This window comes from Bombina bombina, chromosome 7 (genome assembly GCF_027579735.1).
Source record: "Bombina bombina isolate aBomBom1 chromosome 7, aBomBom1.pri, whole genome shotgun sequence".
NCBI lineage: Eukaryota > Metazoa > Chordata > Amphibia > Anura > Bombinatoridae > Bombina > Bombina bombina.
Window position 1 is genome coordinate 166,317,419 of NC_069505.1, and position 19,404 is coordinate 166,336,822.

Genomic DNA, 19,404 nt, shown 5'->3' on the forward strand with positions numbered 1-19,404 from the left:
TAATTAGCTTGCCTGCCAACACATTGCAGTACTTTATATATGTGTTTAACCACAATTAAGGTGTTAAACAGAGTAAACAAGGGATACTAGTGTGAAAATAACGTGCTCTAACAAATTAGAGCCTGTATTTTTATTTATTTTTTGCAGCCTAAGGATGGCCGGTTTCACTTGTATTGAGAGCGTCGTTGAACGCATGTTGTGGGTTCACAGCAACAGCTTCCAAATGCAAATCCACACCTGGAATCAACTCCAGACCTTTTACCTGCTTAATTGATGATGAAATAACAAAGGAATAGCCCACACCAGTCCGTGAAATAGCTTTTTTTTTATGTCAATTGTCCAATTACTTTTGGTCTCTTGAAAAAGAGGGGGCTACATATTAAAGAGCTGTGATTCCTAAACCCTTTCTCCAATTTGGATGTGAATACCCTCAAATTAAAGCTGAGAGACTGCACTTTAGGCCCATATTAATTATTTAACTGTAACTTGAATTTATTTTAGTAAATAGCCGAAATAACAAAACTTGTGTCAGTGTCCAATTATTTGTGGACCTAACTGTATTTAATAAACTATTTAATTTCTATCTTTGTCAGACTCTTATGTTCAGTTAATATATATTGGGCTACATTAAGAGTGGAGCACAAAATTGCGCTTTTGCGATATTTGCGCTTCACTCATAATACTATTTGAAGTTTAAAGAACAATGCGAACGATAGCACGCTTCCATATGCTTCAATGAGAGCCTCGTTCACATGCCGATAATCAGGGTAGAAAACCTAGCGTAAAAAAGGGGGTAAGTCGCGCAGCAATGGGCAGCAAAGTTTAAATATATATGTATATGAATAGACCGCAATTTAAAGGCACTTTTCAGTGCGTTTTTTTTTCTAACACCCCACATCCGCAAACTAGCGCAAAAAATGAAAAACTGAAAGGATTGTAAACTGCCAGATTGTGTTATCTTTATGGCAGGTGTTTTAATGACTATTGACCAGCTAAAATTTCTAAGCAATAAAGGACACTGTACACTAGATTTTTCTTTGCATAAATGTTTTGTAAATGATCTAGTTATATAGCCCATCTGTTCTTCCTGCTTTATCGGCCACTTTCAGTGGATGTTCCAGTCTAACCTCATCAACAGAGCTAAACTGGGAGCTTCTAAGTAAGTTTTTAATAGGTTTTATACTGAATTTTTAGATCAGTATCAATGCATATTCTTCTTTATAGCAATGCCTATTACATGCAGTTATATGAAAATTGGTGTGTACTGTCCCTTTATCAATGTAAACTCAGGCTCTCTATAGCCCTTTGATCTGTGAGATTATCCCAGAAGTCTCCTGAGTACTGCAATGTCTCTCGAAGAATTTTAGAAAGGCAAATTATAGCTTTAAATGTGTTCGCTAAGTAGTGTGAATATGAAAGTGGTACTCATACAGTACAATATAATGCAAAAAAATGGTTTTACATGATTTGTCTCCTTGCCAGCAAGTTTTTTTTATCATCTGGTCTAATTAAGGTTGCCAACATTTTTTGAAGAAAACAAGGGAAGCTGAAGAATCAACAAATTCACGTAGGAAATCGGTAAATTATACAGTAGTTACTGAAAGCAACACTTTATTTTATAATTTGATACAGTAAAATTCTTCATTTAAATCCTTTTCACACAGTCTAGCTGAATACATTCAACAACACTGGGAGTAAAGATATGAAACTGTCAGATACATAAAAATGAACTAAATAAGAGTACAAGCGTACACTATCTTGTTGTGAAAAATAACAGATAAATAAGGGAGCCTGGGAGACTTTACTTTATCTTTTTATTTGAAATAGATGATTTTGCCTATTGAAACTGCCACCTATACGGACAATTTCTATATTGCAGTATAGACTGTAGAAACACTTTGTAAGCAAGAGGTGGTAGCAGATATTAACCTCCCGGTAGCAATCTGTTAACCGTGCTTGGACTAAAAGAGAAAGAGGAGAGAGAGAGAGAGAGTGTTTCAATGAGCAAAAACAGATTTTTCAGATATAAAAATAAATCAAAAGGAGCAATGCTCCATACTCTACAGCTAGCATAACAAGTAATGCTACAGTACATTGTCCCTTTAACTCTAAAAATGTAGTTTTTTTGCAATGTGCCTAGAGTAAGTGGAGTTCACACTGTATAACCCTGTCTCTACACCATTCTAGAATTAACAGATAATATTAAAGATTGGTACTGCACTAAAAAAAGTTATTAGTTCATACCACCTACTAAAAACACACTTATAATGGACACTCCAGTATTCCTAGCCAATAACAAGATACCTCTGCATTAGTTGGGGGAGGGTCTTGTGAAACCTATATTATCTATATTATCTTTTTTTTTTTTAATTTCAATATTTTTTTTTATTAAGGCATTGATAAATCAAACAATACATATCAAGTTACATCAGTATGTGGTACAATTTGACAAACACATAAAGGAATAGGTCAATAACATAAATCTTCTGTGAACTTCCCTGTAATTATAGTGACTTTATATTGGACTATTATGTCACAAACCAAAGCGGTACATGACTGATATTGATACCGAAAATTTTACTTTATAATCATGTTTTTAATAAAACCTCTTTATCATGTTTTGCTGCCTAATAGGATGATATTTTATGATAACTTACCACAAGCAGAAACATATTATCTAGTTTAAGAGGTACAATTTCTTACCACTGAGAGGTTACATATTATATCCCATGTTGAAAAGGTAAGACACTCATATGGATTTTCCACACGTTCAGTTGCAAAGTTATATATATATCAACATAGGAAAATATTTATGTTATTCCAGCATAACTGCTTGGGGAATAGCGGACCAAAGCCACTCTTGTTAGATCCCAGACAAAGACCTGGGTATATTACGTACATCCATGCATTTACTCAGGATGAAGTAAGCGAGCCAGTATGTATGACACTTCTATAGCGCCTTCATATTTGGCTCTATATAAATATAAATGCTAGGACGTTGGGATGGGAGGTCGTGTCCGGACAGCTTGATAAAGAATACTCTGTGTATAAATAAGGTCTTAAGGGATTTATATGAAAGTGTAATTTATTATCTATAACTTTAGATTGAAGCCTCTCTTTCAAATTAGGTTAATTCCTCATAATTATTGGGTAACAATTGAAAGCTGGTTAGGTGGGTGCCATTTATATACATGAGCTGTTCAGAAATTACTGAATGTGAGTCGCGTCTAGCAGTTATAGTCATCCTAACATACTTAATAGTAATATTTGTACTGTCGCCTGTAGCACAAGTGAGCTATAATGACCAGTGTGAGATAATTGCAGCTTTAATACAAACAGGATCTGGTAAAACTTGTGGTGGTTTAGTGCCAAAGTGCAGTTACATCAATACCAAAATAAGTGAAAATCTGTATTCCACTATCCTAGATAGCTATCCCCCGGCACTTGTGTATGGGCCCTATACCCAACATTAGGTGGAACGATTAAATTAAGAGATAGGTGGGTTCTAGTGTTAAACTGCTATTTGTCATTAATTTATGTACTGGACATTTTTCGCCCCTTCACAATGTGTCAGTTTGTCTCTAGTTGTAAGGATACTGGTAAATGTGCACACTCAGGGGATCTAAATACAAATAATAGGAGGGAATATATCAACTAAAGAAAAAGATTTGCTATGATATTATAAGTAATTAACCTATATAGCTCTTTGGTAAGCTGTCAGCTATATAGTAGCCCAAAAGTATAGTTCCATAAAGTACTCTACTAGCGCCTTACATCTCATATATAAATTCTAACTATGCACGGATAATATCATACCCATATTTATGCCTATGTGACCATTTCGTACTCTATTTTGTTAGTTTTATAATTATATCAGAGTATTAGGATAATTATGGTTAACAGACAATAAAGAAGCAGCTAGGCTAAACATACTATGGCACTTCAAATATTATAGGATAAAGTACCCATATGTACCGGATAAAGGGGCCTATTTATCAAGCCGTCAACTGCAAATACGCTGGAATTTTGCAGTGTAATTATGGAGAGCTTGATTCCCCTTATTTATCAAAGCCTACAGACCGGCAAAAGTAGAAATCTGTGACATAACATATGATCCGCCGGTCTCAGTCCGACACAGATCGATGCTTACGTCACTACAGATGTTACGAATGCAAATTGGTCACTATCTGACTACTTTTGCTAGTTAACAAATAACTAGCAGGTACGCTTGCCACTATTCCGGCCCTGCGTACCTGTTTTTCAATCCGCCACCCTGGAGGCAGCGGATGTCATAGGAATCAATGGGAGTCTGAAAGCAGCGAAAGCTCATGTTCGCTGCTGCCCGATATCCCATTGATTCCTATGGGAGAATAAAATTTATGTTTACACCTAACACCCTAACATAACCCCCGAGTCTAAACACCCCTAATCTGCCACCCCCTACACCGCCGCCACCTACATTAAAATTATTAACCACTAATCTGCTGCCCCTACACCGCCGCCACCTACATTATACTTATTAACCCCTAATTTGCTGCCCCTACACCGCCGCCACCTACATAAAGTTACTAACTTCTAAACCGCCAGCCCCCCATATTGGCATAAACTAAATTAACCTATTAACCCCTAAACCTAACAACCTGTATATTAAATATTAACTCATCCCTATTTTATAATACATTTAAACTTACCTTTAAAATTACATTAAACTATATTAAACTAATAATTAACCTACCCTAACTATTATAATTAAAGGGGAATAAAACCCAATTTTTTTCTTTCATTATTTAGAAAGAGCATGCAATTTTAAACAACTTTATAATTTACTTCTATTATCTAATTTGCTTCATTCTCTTGGTATTCTTTGCGGGAAAGCATACCTAGATATGCTCAGTAGCTGCTGATTGGTAGATGCACATAGATGCCTCATGTGATTGGCTCACCCATGTGCATTGCTATTTCTTTAACAAAGGATATCTAAAGAATGAAGCAAATTAGATAATAAAGGAAATTGGAATGTTATTTTAAATTTTATTCTCTTCCTAAATCATGAAACAAAATGTTTGGGTTTAGTGTCCCTTTTAATTAACCTACCGTAACTATTATAATAAAATTACATTAAACTATATTAAATTCATAATTAACCTACACTAACTATTATAATAGAATTACATTAAACTATATTAATCTAATAATTAACCTACCCTAACTATTATAATAAAATTACATTAAACTATATTAAATTAATAATTAATCTAACCTAACTTTTAAACTAAAATTACATTAAACTATATTAAAATAAAAATTAATCTAACCTAACTTTTATACTAAAATTGCATAAAACTACAAATTAAAAACAAAATTTATGCTTACCTGATAAATTTATTTCTCTTGTGGTGTATCCAGTCCACAGGTTCATCCATTACTTGTGGGATATTCTCCTTCCCAACAGGAAGCTGCAAGAGGACACCCACAGCACAGCTGTCTATATAGCTCCTCCCCTAACTGCCACCCCCAGTCATTCGACCAAAGACAAGCAAGAAAAAAAGGAGAAACTATAGGGTGCAGTGGTGACTGTAGTTTAAAAATAAAAAACACCTGCCTTAAAATGACAGGGCGGGCCGTGGACTGGATACACCACAAGAGAAATAAATTTATCAGGTAAGCATAAATTTTGTTTTCTCTTGTAAAGGTGTATTCAGTCCACGGGTTCATCCATTACTTGTGGGATACCAATACCAAAGCTTTAGGACACGGATGAAGGGAGGGACAAGGCAGGAACTTTAACGGAAGGCACCACTGCCTGTAAGACCTTTCTCCCAAAAATAGCCTCTGAAGAAGCAAAAGTATTAAATTTATAGAATTTAGAAAAGGTATGAAGCGAAGACCAAGTCGCCGCCTTACAAATCTGTTCAACAGAGGCTTCATGTTTAAAAGCCCATGTGGAAGCTACTGCTCTAGTAGAATGAGCTGTAATTCTTTCAGGAGGCTGCTGGCCAGCAGTCTCATGAGCTAAGCGTATTATACTTCTTAGCCAAAAAGAAAGAGAAGTTGCCGAAGCCTTTTGGCCTCTCCTCTGTCCAGAGTAGACAACAAACAAAGCAGATGTTTGACGAAAATCCTTCGTAGCTTGTAAATAAAACTTTAAAGCACAAACCACATAAAGATTGTGTAATAGACGTTCCTTCTTTGAAGAAGGATTAGGACATAGTGAAGGAACAACAATCTCCTGATTGATATTCTTATTAGATACCACCTTAGGAAGAAACCCAGGTTTGGTACGTAACACTACCTTATCTGCATGGAAAATCAGATAAGGGGAATCACATTGTAAAGCAGATAACTCCGAAACTCTTCGAGCCGAGGAGATAGCTACTAAAAACAGAAATTTCCAAGATAAAAGCTAATATCTATGGAATGCAAAGGTTCAAAAAGAACCCCTTGAAGAACTTTAAGAACTAAATTTAAACTCCATGGCGGAGCAACAGGTTTAAACACAGGCTTGATCCTAACTAAAGCCTGACAAAATGCCTAAACATCTGGAACCTCAGCCAGACGTTTGTGCAAAAGAATAGATAGAGCAGAAATCTGTCCCTTTAAGGAACTAGCTAACAAACCCTTCTCCAATCCTTCTTGGAGAAAAGATAATATCCTAGGAATCCTGAACTTACTCCATGAGTAACCCTTGGATTCACACCAATGAGGATATTTACACCATATCTTATGATAGATTTTCCTGGTGACAGGCTTTCGAGCCTGAATTAAGGTATCAATGACCGATTCGGAAAAAACCACGCTTTGATAGAATCAAGCTTTGGATGTTTGAAGGGACCTTGAAGTAGAAGGTCCTGCCTTAACGGCAGAGTCCATGGTGAAAAGGATGACATGTCCACCAGATCTGCATACCAAGTCCTGCGTGGCCACGCAGGGGCTATCAAGATCACCGAAGCTCTCTCCTGCTTGATCTTGGCAATCAGACAAGGGAGCAGAGGAAACGGTGGAAACACATAAGCCAGGCTGAAGGACCAGGGCACTGCTAGAGCATCTATCAGCGCTGCCTTGGGATCCCTGGACCTGGACCCGTAACAAGGAAGCTTGGCGTTCTGACAAGACGCCATGAGATCCAGTTCTGGTTTGCCCCAAAGTTGGATCAACTGGGCAAATACCTCCGGATGGAGCTCCCACTCCCCCGGATGAAAAGTCTGCCGACTTAGAAAATCCGCCTCCCAGTTCTCTACTCCTGGGATATGGATAGCTGAGAGATGGCAAGAGTGAACCTCTGCCCATAGAATTATCTTTGAAACCTCCAACATTGCCAGGGGGCTCCTTGTTCCCCCCTGATGGTTGATATAGGCTACAGTCGTGATGTTGTCTGACTGAAATCTGATGAACCTGACCGCAGCTAGCTGAGGCCAAACCTGAAGAGCATTGAATATCGCTCTTAGTTCCAGAATGTTTATCGGAAGGAGGGCCTCCTCCTGAGTCCACAAACCCTGAGCCTTCAGGGAGTTCCAGACTGCACCCCAGCCCAGAAGGCTGGCATCTGTCGTTACTATAGTCCATTCTGGCCTGCGGAAACTCATTCCCTTGGACAGATGGACCCAAGATAGCCACCAGAAAAGAGAATCCCTGGTCTCTTGATCCAGATTTAGTAGAGGGGACAAATATGTGTAATCCCCATTCCACTGATTGAGCATGCGAAGTTGCAGTGGTCTGAGATGTAGGCGGGCAAACGGAACTATGTCCATTGCCGCTACCATTAATCCGATTACCTCCATACACTGAGCCACTGACGGACGAGAAATGGAATAAAGAGCACAGCAGGGAGTTAGAAGTTTTGACAACCTGACCTCTGTCAGATAAATCTTCATTTCTACTGAATCTATCAGAGTTCCTAGGAAGGAAACTCTTGTGAGAGGTGAGATGGAACTCTTTCCTTCATTCACCTTCCACCCGTGAGACCTTAGGAATGCCAGAACAATGTCTGTATGGGACCTGGCGATTTTAAAAGTTGACGCCTGTATCAGGATGTCATCTAGGTAAGGGGCTACTGCTATACCCCGCGGTCTTAGAACCGCCTTCGTAAAGATTCTTGGTGCCGTGGCTAACCCGAAGGGAAGAGCCACAAACTGGTAATGCCTGTCTAGGAAGGCGAACCTGAGAAACTGATGATGATCCCTGTGTATCGGAATATGTAGATAAGCATCCTTTAAATCCAATGTAGTCATATATTGGCCCTCCTGGATCATAGGTAGGATGGTTCGAATAGTCTCCATCTTGAAGGATGGGACCCTGAGAAATTTGTTTAGGATCTTGAGATCCAAGATTGGTCTGAAAGTTCCCTCCTTCTTGGAAACTATAAACAGATTTGAATAGAAGCCCTGCCCTTGTTCCTCCTTTGGAACTGGGTGGATCACTCCCATAACTAGTAGGTCTTGAACGCAATGTAAGGATGCCTCTCTCTTTATCTGGTTTGCAGATAATTGTGAGAGATGAAATCTCCCCTTTGGAGATGAAGCTTTGAAATCCAGAAGATATCCCTGGGAAACAATCTCCAGAGCCCAGGGATCCTGGACGTCTCTTGCCCAAGCCTGGGCGAAGAGAGAAAGTCTGCCCCCCACTAGATCCGGTGCCGGATCGGGGGCTACTCCTTCATGCTGTCTTAGAGGCAGCAGCAGGCTTTTTGGCCTGTTTCCCCTTGTTCCAAGCCTGGTTAGGTCTCCAGACTGGCTTGGACAGGGCAAAATTTCCCTCTTGTTTTGTAGAAGAAGAAGAAGATGATGAAGCTGCGCCACTCTTGAAGTTTCGAAAGGAACGAAAATTAGTCTGTTTGGTTCTTAACTTGTTGGACCTATCCTGGGGAAGGGCGTGGCCTTTTCCTCCAGTAATATCAGAAATGATCTCCTTCAGTCCAGGCCCAAATAGGGTCTGCCCTTTGAAGGGGATCTTGAGAAGTTTAGACTTTGAAGTGACATCAGCTGACCAGGATTTAAGCCATAGCGCCCTACGTGCCTGAATGGCAAAATCTGAATTTTTAGCCGTTAGCTTGGTTAAATGAAAAACGGCATCAGAAATAAATGAATTGGCTAACTTAAGAGCTCTAAGCCTGTCAAGGATATCATCCAACGGGGTCTCTACCTGTAAAGCCTCCTCCAGAGACTCGAACCAGAAAGCCGCTGCAGCAGTGACTGGGGCAATGCATGCAAGAGGCTGGAGAATAAAACCTTGTTGTATAAAGATTTTCTTAAGGAAACCCTCTAATTTCTTATCCATAGGATCTAGGAAAGCACAACTGTTCTCGACAGGAATAGTTGTACGCTTAGCTAGGGTAGAGACTGCTCCCTCCACCTTAGGGACCGTCTGCCACAAGTTCCGTGTAGCGGCATCTATAGGAAACATTTTCTTAAAAGCAGGAGGGGGAGAGAACGGCACACCTGGTCTATCCCATTCCTTAGTAATAATTTCTGAAAACCTCTTAGGGATTGGAAAAACATCAGTGCAAACAGGCACTGCAAAGTATTTGTCCATTTTACACAATTTATCTGGGACTACAATGGTGTCACAGTCATCCAGAGTCGCTAAAACCTCCCTGAGCAACACGCGGAGGTGTTCAAGCTTAAATTTAAATGCTGTCATTTCAGAGTGAGACTGAAGTAACGCCTTCCCTGAATCAGAGAAGTCACCCACAGATAGAAGCTCTCCTGCTTCAACTTCTGCACATTGTGAGGGTATATCAGACATAGCTACTAAAGCGTCAGAGAGCTCTGTATTTGTTCTAGCCCCAGAGCTGTCTCGCTTTCCTTGTAACCCTGGCAGTTTGGACAATACCTCTGTGAGTGTATGATGCATAACTGCCGCCATGTCTTGTAAAGTAAACGCATTGGACACGCTAGATGTACTTGGCGTCCCTTGAGCGGGAGTTATAGGTTCTGACACGTTGGGAGAGCTAGATGGCATAACCTCCCTTTTGTCAGTCTCAGAAACCTCAGGTGATAAATCTTTAAAAGCCATAATATGGTCTTTATAACTTATAGAAAGGTCAGTGTATTTGGTACACATTCTAAGAGGGGGTTCCACAATGGCTTCTAAACATAATGAACAAGGCGTTTCCTCTATGTCAGACATGTTTAACAGACTAGTAATGAGACCAGCAAGCTTGGAAAACACTTTAATAAATGTGAAAAAAGCAATAATAAAAAACGGTACTGTGCCTTTAAGAGAAAAAAACTACCTCATAAACTGCAAAACAGTGAAAAAAATTAGTAAACTCTACGAAATTTTTACAGTGTGTATAAGGGACTAAAGCAGCATTGCACCCACTTGCAAATGGATGATTAACCCCTCAGGCCGAAAAACGAATTAGAAAAACATTAAACCTGTTAACAAACAGTCAAACACACTGCACAGCTCTGCTGTGGCTCCTACCTGCCCTTAAAAACGATTTTTGAAGGAACAAAACCCTCTACAGAGGTCCTATAAGCCAGAGGACTCCTTCAGGGAAGCAGGATGTCTCAGACTGAAAACGAAAATAGGCCCCTCCCACCATGCACTCAAAGTCAGAGGGCCATAAAAAAGTACTCCTAGGAGTAATCTAACAAGCCATGTGGAAACTAGGCCCCAAATAAAGAATTATCACCCTCAGAGAAAAAACGTTTTTATTTATATATCATGCAAACGTTTTTACACTAAGTAATATAGGTATTAACATGAAGATTATCACTTTTTGCAAGCATGATCCCAGTTGTTGTTAAATCACTGTATCAGGCTTACCTTAAATATACCAGGCACTGTCAGCATTTTCTAGACCTTATCATCTCTCTAGAAAAAAATATACTGAACATACCTCAAAGCAGGCAATCTGCAGACCGTCCCCCCAACTGAAGTTTTCTTTCCATACTCTTCAGTTATGTGTGAGAACAGCAATGGACCTTAGTTACAAACCGCTAAGATCATCAAACCTCCAGGCAGAAGTCTTCTTCCAATTTCTGCCTGAGAGTTAAAACAGTACAACGCTGGTACCTTTTAAAAATAACAAACTTTTGATTGAAGGTAAAAACTACACTAAGTCACCACATCTCTTTTGATACTTCCTTTCTTGTCGAGAGCTGCAAGAGAATGACTGGGGGTGGCAGTTAGGGGAGGAGCTATATAGACAGCTCTGCTGTGGGTGTCCTCTTGCAGCTTCTTGTTGGGAAGGAGAATATCCCACAAGTAATGGATGAACCCGTGGACTGGATACACCTTTACAAGAGAAATAACTATATTATATATTTAAACCCTAACCCTACTCAAATAATTTAAATCTACACAAAAAAATTACTAAGTTACCAAAAACTAACAACTAAGTTACAAAAAATGACAAACACTAAGTTACACAAACAAATAAACACTAAGTTACAAAAAATATAAAAGAAATTATCAAAGATTTAAACTAATAACACCTAATCTAAGGGCCCTATGAAAATAAAAAAGCCCCCCAAAATTAAAAAATCCTAACCTACAATAAACTACAAATAGCCCTTAAAAGGGCCTTTTGCTGGGCATTGCCCCAAAGAAATCAGCTCTTTTACCTGTAAAAAAATACAAATACCCCCCAAAAGTAAAACTTACCACCCACACAACCAACCCCCCAAATAAAAAGCTAACTAAAAAAACCTAAGCTCCCCATTGCCCTGAAAAGGGCATTTGTATGGGCATTTCCCTTTAAAGGTCATTTAGCTCTATTGCAGCCCAAACCCTAATCTAAAACTAAAACCCACCTAATAAACCCTTAAAAAAACCTAACACTAACCCCAGAAGATTTACTTACAGTTTTGAAGATCTGACATCCATCCTCCAAGAAGCCGGGAGAAGTCCTCAGCGAAACGGCCGAAGTCTTCATCCAAGCCCGCAGAAGTCTTCATCCAGACTGCATCTTCTATCTTCATCCATCCGGCGCAGAGCGGCTCCATCTTCAAGACATCTGACGCGGAGCATCCTTTTCTTTCTGACGACTACCGACGAATGAAGGTTCCTTTAAATGACGTCATCCAAGATGGCGTCCCTTAGATTCCAATTGGCTGATAGAATTCTATCAGCCAATTGGAATTAAGGTTGAAAAAATCCTATTGGCTGTTGCAATCAGCCAATAGGATTGAGCTTTCATCCTATTGGCTGATCCAATCAGCCAATAGGATTGAGCTCGCATTCTATTGGCTGATTGGAATAGCCAATAGGATGATCTGCTAAGCTCCTAGCTAGAATTACTAAATCTAGCTCCAGGAATTATATTCCTGCCATTAAAAAGGGTCTGAATAGATTTACTAACCATTCAGCTATTGAAAGAGTGTTTTTCGACTTTTTTAATGATCTGTATAAAGCAGAATCCCATAGTATATCTACATGAAAATCATTTAGGGTTTATGCCAGGGCGGAATCCCATAAGAAATACGAGGAAGGTCTTAGTGCTTTTAGAATCTTTTTGGAATAAATACAGGGCCTCTAGATCTCATGGGACTTCGGATAAGGCCATATTAACGGTTGATGCAGAGAAGGCCTTTGACCGGATTAGCTGGGATCATTTGTTTCTCTCTGTGGAACATTTTGGTCTGATAGGATATTTTAACAACTATATCCGATTAATCTATAGTTCCCCTACATCAGTGATCATTATTAATAATATGATTTCCCAATGGTTTATTCTACACAGAGGGACTAGGCAGGGTTGCCTTCTCTCCCCTTTATTATTTAATATTTGCTTAGAACCTCTAGCCATACTCCTTATGGCTGTATAAAAATCCTACAACTAGAATTAATCATCCCTTCTCTGAAGTATCCCAAATTACGTACTTGGGTCTTAGATTATCTAAATATCCTGATGAATGGTATAAATTAAACTATGGGCACTGCCTGGAGCATTGCATAAAAAAGCTAGAGGAGTGGACTTCTCTACCTATTTCACTAACAGCCCGTGTTGTTTTGATCAAAACAATTCTCTTTCCCAAATTACTATATATTTTCCAAAATATTCTGATTCCTATGCACAAGTTGGATATTCTTAAATATAATAAAGCTTGGTCCAAACCACAGATTGCCTGCTATCGACTCATGAATTCTAAATCGGCAGCTGGTCTAGCACTCCCTAACATTCAAACTTATAATTTGCTTCGGCAAGATTTGCCTTAGATTGGATAACCAAGAAAGAACAAATTACCACATTTATTTGGGAATCCAAATTGGTGGCACCTTTCCACCTGAAGGCTTTACTACATTGCCCATTAACTTCTCTTCCCTCGAATATTTTTTATTTAACTATGTTTAAAAAGGTTATAGTACCATGGCAGAAATTGTGTGTCGAGTTGGAATGTTCCCCGTATATTACGCGATTTTTGCCTATTTGTGGTAATCCTAATTTCAGTCCTGGGCTTTCAAATAGGATCTTTAAAGACTGGGATTTAAAAGGACTAAAATGGATGAGTCAAACACTGTCAATAGATGGTTATCCAATAACCTATGCAGAATTAGCTAGAAAATTTGATCTTCCACCACGTGAATTTTATGCTTACCTCCAAGTAAGACATTTTCTATATGAGTTGCTCCAAAAATATGGTACAGATTGGTCATTGGGTGAATTACAGAACAGAATATCTAGCTATTCAATGGGAATTTATGCAATTTCCCCATTGTACTACTAATAATAATATAATAATAATAATAATATAATCCAGAAATCATCAAGTATACAAGTTAACGATATGGTGGAAAAATGGTCAAAAAGTTCCTGGATATTAATGAGCAGACTATAATGGATAGCTTCAAAATAATTCAACAACCATGGATACCAACATCATGGAGGGAGTCTCAGATTAAGATTAATCTTCAGAGTTACTTTACTCCGGAAACCTTATCTAAATGGTATAAATCATGGGTCCCTTGCTCTAGATGTAAGTCAATGAAAGCAGATCTATTACACTGTTTTTGGGAATGCCCTACAATTTTTCAGTTCTGGCAAAAAATTATATATTGGATGAACTCAGTTGTACATTAGGATTATCCACTTAAACCAATTGAGATTTTCTTCCTGGTCAAATTCCAAGGGGTCCCCAAAAATTTTAAACTTATAAACACAATTATATTAATTGGCCATAACCTTATCCTTAAATTGTGGAAATCATGCTCAGCACCCAAAATTTCTCATTTCAAAAATGCTCTGATTACACAATACACGGCAGAGCAATTTAACTTACCATATCCTTATGAAGAACACCTAGTCTCCTTTTTCAGGAAGTGGGAATCTTTTATTTTGTCTTTACCAATAGCATGTCAAAAAAATAGATTAAACCGTTACTTAATTCTGTATTTGTTCAAACAAATATATATGCTGGACACTTCCCCAAATATTGGACAGAAGAGAGTGAAGTTGACCGGTGAGGGAAGGGGGGAAGAGAGAGAAGGAGAACCTCCCCCCCACCCCCTTTTTTTGTTTTTGTTTAGTTTAGTGTAGTTTAGTTTAGTTTTGTTTTGATATGTTATGCTATGGCATGCTATGTTATGTCATGTTATGTTATGTCATGTTTGTTTTGTTTTGTTTCCTTTATGTTTTAAACACAAAAATCCAATATTGTGAATATATAGGATGTATAAAATGTTGTATCTATCATATGGCGCTCCTTAAATTGTGGCCCTGGAATATTTATACTATGTCAATTGTACATATCTAGGTTAATATTGTAGGCGTATACTTCACTGTACATTTGTATTGTACTAGATAATTTCTATTTTGGCCCTGCTGGCAAAGTTATGTATAATATTTTACTATGCATTTTTGGTTATAAATACAAATAAAAAAAAAAAAAAAGAATTGATGCTGTTTTGTTAATTGATTAACTCCCAACTGTCCCTATTTGAGAGGGACAGTCCTTAATTCTGAGCTCAGTCCCTCTGAGACAGCCATATGTCCTGATTTGCAGATTTCACTTTGCCCCACCCAGATACCACTCAGACACGCCCACAAGCAGCAGTGCAAAAATAACAAGCATTTATTAATGCAGCATATATACCATATCATATGTATGTTCAAATAAATCATCTTAGTCATATTTTCATTCTAGTAATTTGTGCAGTGCTTGAAACCATGCACCATCTAATATAGAAAATTACTTTATGTGTCTATTATAATTTTCTAAACCTTAGGATTCATATTTGTAATTTTAATTCTTAAAAGGAACTTCCAATTTGATATATTCCATCCAAATGATTACCTTGCAATTGTCTCATTTTGTGTCTCATCATTTCCAGGTCAGTCACAATCTTCTCCTTTTGCTGCCACTTTATTTTTTCCTGCTTTTCTGATCTCTGCAAGGCTTGAATAAGAAAAAAATAATGATCATAACTTGTCCAGTGCAATAATTTTAATTGTATAACCACTGGGCTTAATTTATCTGTATATAGTAGGGATAGTGGCAAGATTAAATTAAATCAAAGGGATTACAGAAGCATGAATGACAAAAAATCAACTGTTTTGATTATTTTTTTAAATCAGAGCATGACATTTAAAGCATATATCTATCTATCTTATCCATTTATCTATCTTTTTATCCTATCTATCTATCTATCTATCTATCTATATATATCTCATCTATCTATCTTATCCATGATCTATCTATCTATCCAATTAAGGCTTGGTTTGCATTGAAAGGAAAGTAAAATCAAAATTAAAGGGACACTGAACCCAATTTTTTTTCCTTCGTGATTCAGAAACAAGCGTGAAATTTTAAGCAACTTTCTAATTTACTCCTATTGTCAAATTTTCTTCATTCTCTTGGTATCTTTATTTGAAATGCAAGAATGTAAGTTTAGATGCCGGTGTTCTTAAGAAACTGGTATACCATAGGAATGTGTATACTACGTTACTTCCGGTGACGTATTATCAGCTGTTGGAGGGGTGTGGCTCTCAATTCGCATGCGCAAGAGGCCCAACCTTTTCCAAACATCTGTTTAATGAGATTTATTGCATAACAACGGGTCGCAGGATTCTATGGACCGCAATTTGCAATGCGCATGCGCACACGGCCCTACTCCTCAGTGATCCATTGTGCGCCGCCGACTTGCCGAAAAAGGTGTCGGTTGACACCAAAACATTTTGAAACTTATGCTTGGAATTTTGTAATAAAGGCTATATTGCATTGAGCGCAACACGCCTCCAGCAGCTGAGTCACGTGATCTAAAGTGACGTGGTATACCCATTCCTATGTGGTATACCATTTTCTTTAGAACACCGTACCATTTTTGGTGAACAACCTGGGTTGTCCTTGCTGATTGGTGGATAAATTCATCCACCAATAAAAAAAATGCTGTCCAGAGTTCTGAACCAAAAACAAGCTTTCTTTTTAAAATAAAGATAGCAAGAGAACGAAGAAAAATTGAAATTAGGTTAAAATTAGAAAGTTGCTTAAAACTGCATGCTCTATCTGAATAAAAAAATAAAAAAAATTGGGTTCAGTGTCCCTTTAAACTTTCATAATTCTAATAGAGCAAATAATTTTAAACAACTTTCCAATATGCTTAATTTAACAAATTTTGCTTTATTCTGTTATTTTTTTGTTAAAAAGTAAACCCACTACTTGGAGTTAGTTGAACAAATCAGATGAGCCATGACAAGAGTTATTTAGAAATATATATATATATATATATATATATATATATATATATCTCCAACCACCAATCACTCTTAAAACGTCTTGTTAAACAGTAAATATGTTTTCTTTTTAAATATGTATATTTTTGCTTCTGAATGTAATAAAAGTGGCATCATATCATTATTCTGCTAAATTAAGTGGTTATATTTGATTTATATAGAAGGAAAATGACAAATACAATTTACAGAACATAAAAAAATGTAGGGAACTCTGTACAATGAAAGTTATAAAGACTACTTGCTCTTAATACAAATGTATGTACATATAACAGACTTGGTACAAAATGAACACATAAAAAAAGTGCGGACCATACATTTTTTTCCAAGAAGGAATGTAATTTTCAGATGTTTTATTTTACCCTGGAGAGACAGGAAAGGTTCACCGCAGGAGACCCAGACTTCAATAGGGTTTCGAAGTATAAAGCACAATAAATATTCATCTACGTTATTTAAGTCTTCTGGGTTAGCCCACCTGATTACAGATTTCTCATTCAATGTCTGCACATCTGAGAAAAAAAAAGTTTAAGAATATTATTTAAATAATACTTGACTATATAATAACAGTTCATAAACTAAAAAAAATATATATTCTGGCAAATATATATTATACAAATACATAATATTATTTGCCAAACTATGTAAACAAATATATACTTAAAGGGACATAATACCCATATGCTAAATCACTTAAAAATGATGCAGCATAACTGTAAAAAGCTATCAAGAAAATATCACCTGAACATGTCACAATTTTAAGTGCTTGGCGAACAGTTATCCTTCAGCTACTGACCGCTGAATGTTGAAAAAATAAAACAGCCAATCAGTTTCATCAGTGTTAATGTCACACTTTGCTTTACTGTAATCGCATGAGATTTCACTGAAATCTTGCAAGATTTCATAGTAAACTTCCTTAAAGGAACAGTACACTATAAAATTGTTTTTATATGAATGTATTTTCAACAACTTATTATACCAGCTGCAGAGTATAAAATTTATGAGAAATTGCATTTTCAGGTTTATTTGTGTATATCAAGTAGCTGGTTTTGTGCTTTTAAACCACAGCCTATTACAATGGGTTGAGCTTCAGGTAATATCAGATCTCATTATGTTATCACTTTGTGTACACGCACTTGATTCCTTATTTTATATTTGTCTAGAAAACTAAAGCTCTATACCTAGAGAGAACAATGGAAAATTATAATTTTATTACTTAACTATGATGCCCCCCACTGAGAGTGTAATCTCTTCTTCTGGCTGTGTTTACTTAGGCTATTCAATAGAACATACTCCAGTATAGAAAATTTCAGTATAGGTTGGGATACCACAGGCTAAATCAGCTATTTCAAATGCCAAAATAGGGGTAAAGGATCTACTTGTAAACAATTTAAAACACTCCAGCAGGTAAAATGAATCACTGCCAACAATTAAAAGGGGATCATTTTTGGGGGTGAACTGTCCCTTTAAACTGGGGAACAATAACATGATCCCATGATCAGCATCTTGATTGGCTGCTTAAAGTTCCTTTACAATGGAATGTGGCTACTGAGGAAATTTTGATGTGAGATATCTTCCTTTTTTACATATTTTCTAATCAGCTTTTTACAGTTATACTGCATCAGTTTCAAGTGCTTCATCATATGTCCCTTTAAGATCACAAAACTCTTCATAGCTGACTCCTAAAGTCACAGACAACCATGCTAAACCCCCACTGCAGAGCAAAATGTTAAAATGTGGGACAAAATCCCTGGACAAATACAGTGATTGTCTTGAGAAAACTGGTACAGTTGAGTATTATAATGCAATGTATGTGTGTCCAGAATCCTGCATAGAGGGATAAACATCTCAAGCTACAATTTGCCTTTTTAAAAATATTTGATGCATCTCACAGTACTGACAAGACTGCTTAGATCATCTCACCAGACCAAAGAGCTTTGGAGAATCCGGCCCATAGGCTAAGTTGACATTGATAATGCTAATCATTTTCAGCTGGTCAAAAGTTGTCAATAGTTGCAAAAAAAGATAATGCAATCGGGCAGTTTACAAACCTGATAGAATTTCATTTTGTGCTAGCCAAATAGCGTAGAGCGTTCAATCATCAGAACCCTAGTTAGTTCACTTAATACTTGTATAAGGCTGGGTACGTGGACGGTGAACCTCCAGGATCAGCGTTATTCTGTTTGTATCACTATTTGTGCATTTCAAAGCATTTCATTAGGAAAGATTTATCATGAGGCGAACGCCCCGATCGTTTGCTGACTCACTCATTTGAGCCTGCAACTGATATTTATGGAGCAGCGGTTTAAACTATTTGAAGTTGGCGGATGAAAATCACCCCGGATTTATTCGACCAGGGTAAATGACAAGCCCTATTCTCACGCAATTGGTTGCGTGAAGGTAGGGGGGCAAACTTGCGCAAGCGTTCGCCGTGCAATGATAAATATGGGGAACAAATGCACTCCACAATCCTCAATCAAATGCGGACAGGTTCACAACATGTGAATCCTGTCCACTTGCAGCTTGATAAATCTTGTCCCTTGCATCACTGTAAATGTATGAATGTTAGCAAAGGGCTGTGTGTCACTTTTGGCTCTTTGTGTTAATATGGGCCATTTGTTTTATTACTTCGACACAAGATGTGTCATTATGGATCTGTTGTTTTTATTTTTAGCTAAGTGTGTGTCTCTGTATATATGGCGGTGTAGGTAAATTACTTTGGTATATGTTGTATA

General features: G+C 37.5%; 1 protein-coding gene across 1 annotated transcript in view; it reads right to left on the bottom strand.

The window, feature by feature from the left end:
* The window catches only part of DCDC1 (doublecortin domain containing 1), a 229,007-nt gene that overhangs the window by 34,947 nt on the left and 174,656 nt on the right, over positions 1 to 19,404 (bottom strand). Inside the window, exons 13-14 of the mRNA XM_053689318.1 lie at positions 17,035 to 17,181; positions 15,240 to 15,341 (exon numbers count right to left, since the gene is read on the bottom strand). Of these exons, the coding sequence (XP_053545293.1) occupies positions 15,240 to 15,341; positions 17,035 to 17,181 (249 nt within the window). The remainder of the gene's footprint in view (positions 1 to 15,239; positions 15,342 to 17,034; positions 17,182 to 19,404) is intronic.